This window comes from Quercus lobata, chromosome 11, assembly GCF_001633185.2.
Source record: "Quercus lobata isolate SW786 chromosome 11, ValleyOak3.0 Primary Assembly, whole genome shotgun sequence".
Lineage (NCBI taxonomy): Eukaryota > Viridiplantae > Streptophyta > Magnoliopsida > Fagales > Fagaceae > Quercus > Quercus lobata.
This window is the reverse complement of record NC_044914.1, coordinates 17,709,741-17,712,921: the sequence shown is the minus strand read 5'-3', so window position 1 is coordinate 17,712,921 and position 3,181 is coordinate 17,709,741. Positions and strand designations below refer to the sequence as shown.

Sequence of the window (3,181 nt, the reverse complement as noted above, 5' to 3'; positions counted from 1 at the left end):
CAATGTTATGGGCTGACTTGTTTGCTTGCCTATGCACAAACTGGAATTCCACTAAATCCATTTGATTTGCTACCTCCTTCGCTTCATCCAGCAGATGACCGTACTTTGTCAGTGAAGATTTTTTGCTCTTTAAACTATGAATAGTAGTCTTCGAGTCACCTTCAAGAATAATTGAAGATAGACCAAGATCTTTGGCAAACTAAAGAGCCTTCTTTGCAGCAATCACCTTCACAGCAGCAATTGAGACAGGTAAGTGGAAGCTCTTTGCCATGGGAGCTACCACATTGCCTTCTTCATATCAGACTATGACACCCACCCCAACACATTGGTTCTCTTTAAACACTGCACCATCGAAGTTAACTTTCAGTTTCGACCATGGTGGTGGCTTCCATATAGGCCGAGAATCACTTTGAGGCGTTTGGTCTGGAGGGTGGGGTGGAATGGTTCGAACAAAGGATGATCTGGCCTTCTGATAGTCCAAACTTTGAGGCACCACTCCTTGAGTAAAGGAGGCTTGGGTTTTTTCATTAATTGTTGCCAGACGTTGGTCACTTGATGAGGGAATTGAATTTGCATTAAATTGTGATTCTCCAGCCTTTATTTCCGTGATATTGGGATTGCCAATAACCTCACATAATGTTGATAGACCAAAAACGTATTGACCCTTTGTGATAAATTAATTGATTAATTAGCCAAATTTATTAATTAATCAAATTAACATGCAAAGTAAGTGGTAGCACAAACAAATCACCAATTAACTAAAGTATGCAGCGGAAATTAAATTGACACGGTGATTTGTTTACGAATGGGGAAAACCTACACGGTAAAAACCCCACTAGGTGATTTTAAGGTCACCACTCTTGAGAATCCACTATTATCAAAACAAGCGGTTATAAGTAAAGGAATCTCAGTACCCTATACCAACCTACAGTTAAACCCTTACCCCAATACCTAATTGGACTTGTTCTATAGTGACAATCTCTCCTTTCAATGCACGGCTCCCAGTACGTGACTAACTAATTACGTGGATCCCTGTACGCAACTTTAATCACCAACTAGAGAAGGTTGTTAGCTGCAAAGTTTTTCAAATCATGAAGTTACTTGGTCACAAAACCCTGTGGTGTACAAACACAGTAGCTTCTTCAAGAGCTAGGGCAAACTAGGTTTTCGGTCACACTTCTTCACTATTGTGAAATTTGCTCTTGTGCAATTTTGCATAACCTTTTACGGCCCTTAAAATAATCCTTATATACGTTTAGGGTTGTGAGAAAAGAAAGCCCAGATATACATTCACGGATTAGATGAAAAACAGACTCGAAAATCTGAGTTTCATAAACCTCGACAAATACCCTATCTATCGAGCTGCTGTCGAGCCACTGGCTGGAATAGCTCTTAAGGCTCGATATATGCTAGCTATCGAGCTTTAATGAACAACACTTTTCACACTTGAATCTTGGACAGACTTGTATGGCTTTAACATTTGATCATGAAACCTTGTTTCTTGAAGTATTAAACACATCCTAGATCTACCCAAATACAAGTAAAGTGTGTTTTGTCAAAGGATTAGCCAATTACATAAAATAGTGACATATGTTCCTAATATTGAATCACATATGTCCTAACAATCTGTAGCTCTTGGCTGTACTTGACGGTTAAGCAAAGAAAGTTAATCAAGCTTAAACAAAGGTTCTTTGAACAACATGGGGGTTTAATTTTACAACAAAAACTCTCCAAACTAGAAAATTCAACTGCAACAGCCAAAATCTTCACTATAGAAGAAATGAAAAAGGCTACCAACAATTACGATGAAACTTTAATTATTGGCAGAGGAGGGTTTGGTACAGTTTATAAGGGACTTTTGCCAGATACTAGGATTGTGATCATCAAGAAGTCCAAAACAGTCGATGAAAGCCAAATTGAGCAATTCATTAATGAGGTTGTTGTACTTTCCCAAATTAACCATAGAAATGTAGTTAAACTATTAGGTTGTTGTTTGGAGACACAAGTTCCTTTACTAGTCTACGAATTCATACCCAATGGTACTCTTTTTGAGTACATTCATCACAAAAACAAGGCATCCACCGTATCATGGGAAATTCATCTTAGGATAGCTGCAGAAACTGCAGAAGCATTATCATATTTGCACTCTGCAGCTTCCCCACCTATAATCCATAGAGATGTTAAGTCTTCAAACATATTGTTGGATAGTACTCATACAGCAAAGGTATCAGATTTTGGAGCTTCAAGATTAGTTCCATTAGACCAAACACAATTAGCTACAATGGTGCAGGGAACTTTGGGATACTTGGATCCTGAATACATGCAAACAAGTCAATTGACAGAGAAAAGTGATGTTTATAGCTTTGGATTGGTTCTCATAGAGTTATTAACGGGAGAAAAGGCTATTTCATTTGATAAGCCAGAGGAGGAAAGAAGTCTAGCTATATGTTTTCTATCTTTTTTGAAGGATAATAGATTGTTTGAAATTCTTGAAAAACATATAGCCAAAGAAGGAAAGGCTGAGCAATTAATGGAAGTGGCAAATCTTGCAAAGAGGTGCTTACGATTAAAAGGGGAAGATCGGCCTACTATGAAGGAAGTAGCAATCGAATTGGAGGGTTTAAGAAAGATGGAGATGCATTCATGGGTTGATGTTGATTCCAACTCAGAAGAAACCAAATTCTTACTCGGTGAGACATCAGATTCTTACAAATATAATGCTAGTAATTAAAGTACTAATGTGTATGATAGTGTGAGAGACCATGTAATATTTGACTTAAATGATGGGAAATGATCTTAGCTTGATATTGTATCTTTAATAAATGTCGAATTGTAATGTGTACTTTCTTGTGTCCATTTTTCCTTCTTTTTTATCATTCTCTTTTTCTTTTTTTAAGAGCTTTATCCTAAAATATTGTTTTTGTCCCTAATAATAATACTACTTTCTATAGATATTGATTCCATTTTTTTTTCTTTTCATTTTTATTCATACAACTTTTTTGGAAATAATAATAAATAATTAAAATAAAATAAAAAGCTTTTGTTTTTTAACTTTTTTTCTCCTAACATAATGATAAGTAATTAAGTACTATTCTTTAATACTTTATATTTGAGTGAAACTATATTATTAGTCCCTAAAGTTTACCTTATGAACGCAATTAGTCTCTCAAGTTTCAAGTGG

At 35.9% G+C, this 3,181-nt stretch overlaps 1 protein-coding gene across 1 annotated transcript; it reads left to right on the top strand.

The window, feature by feature from the left end:
• The first annotated feature begins 1,780 nt into the window (after positions 1 to 1,780).
• LOC115966496 (putative wall-associated receptor kinase-like 16) lies at positions 1,781 to 2,731 on the top strand. The gene has a single exon (XM_031085722.1). It carries the CDS (start codon positions 1,781 to 1,783, stop codon positions 2,729 to 2,731), a length of 951 nt encoding a protein of 316 aa, XP_030941582.1.
• The last annotated feature ends 450 nt before the right edge of the window (positions 2,732 to 3,181 follow it).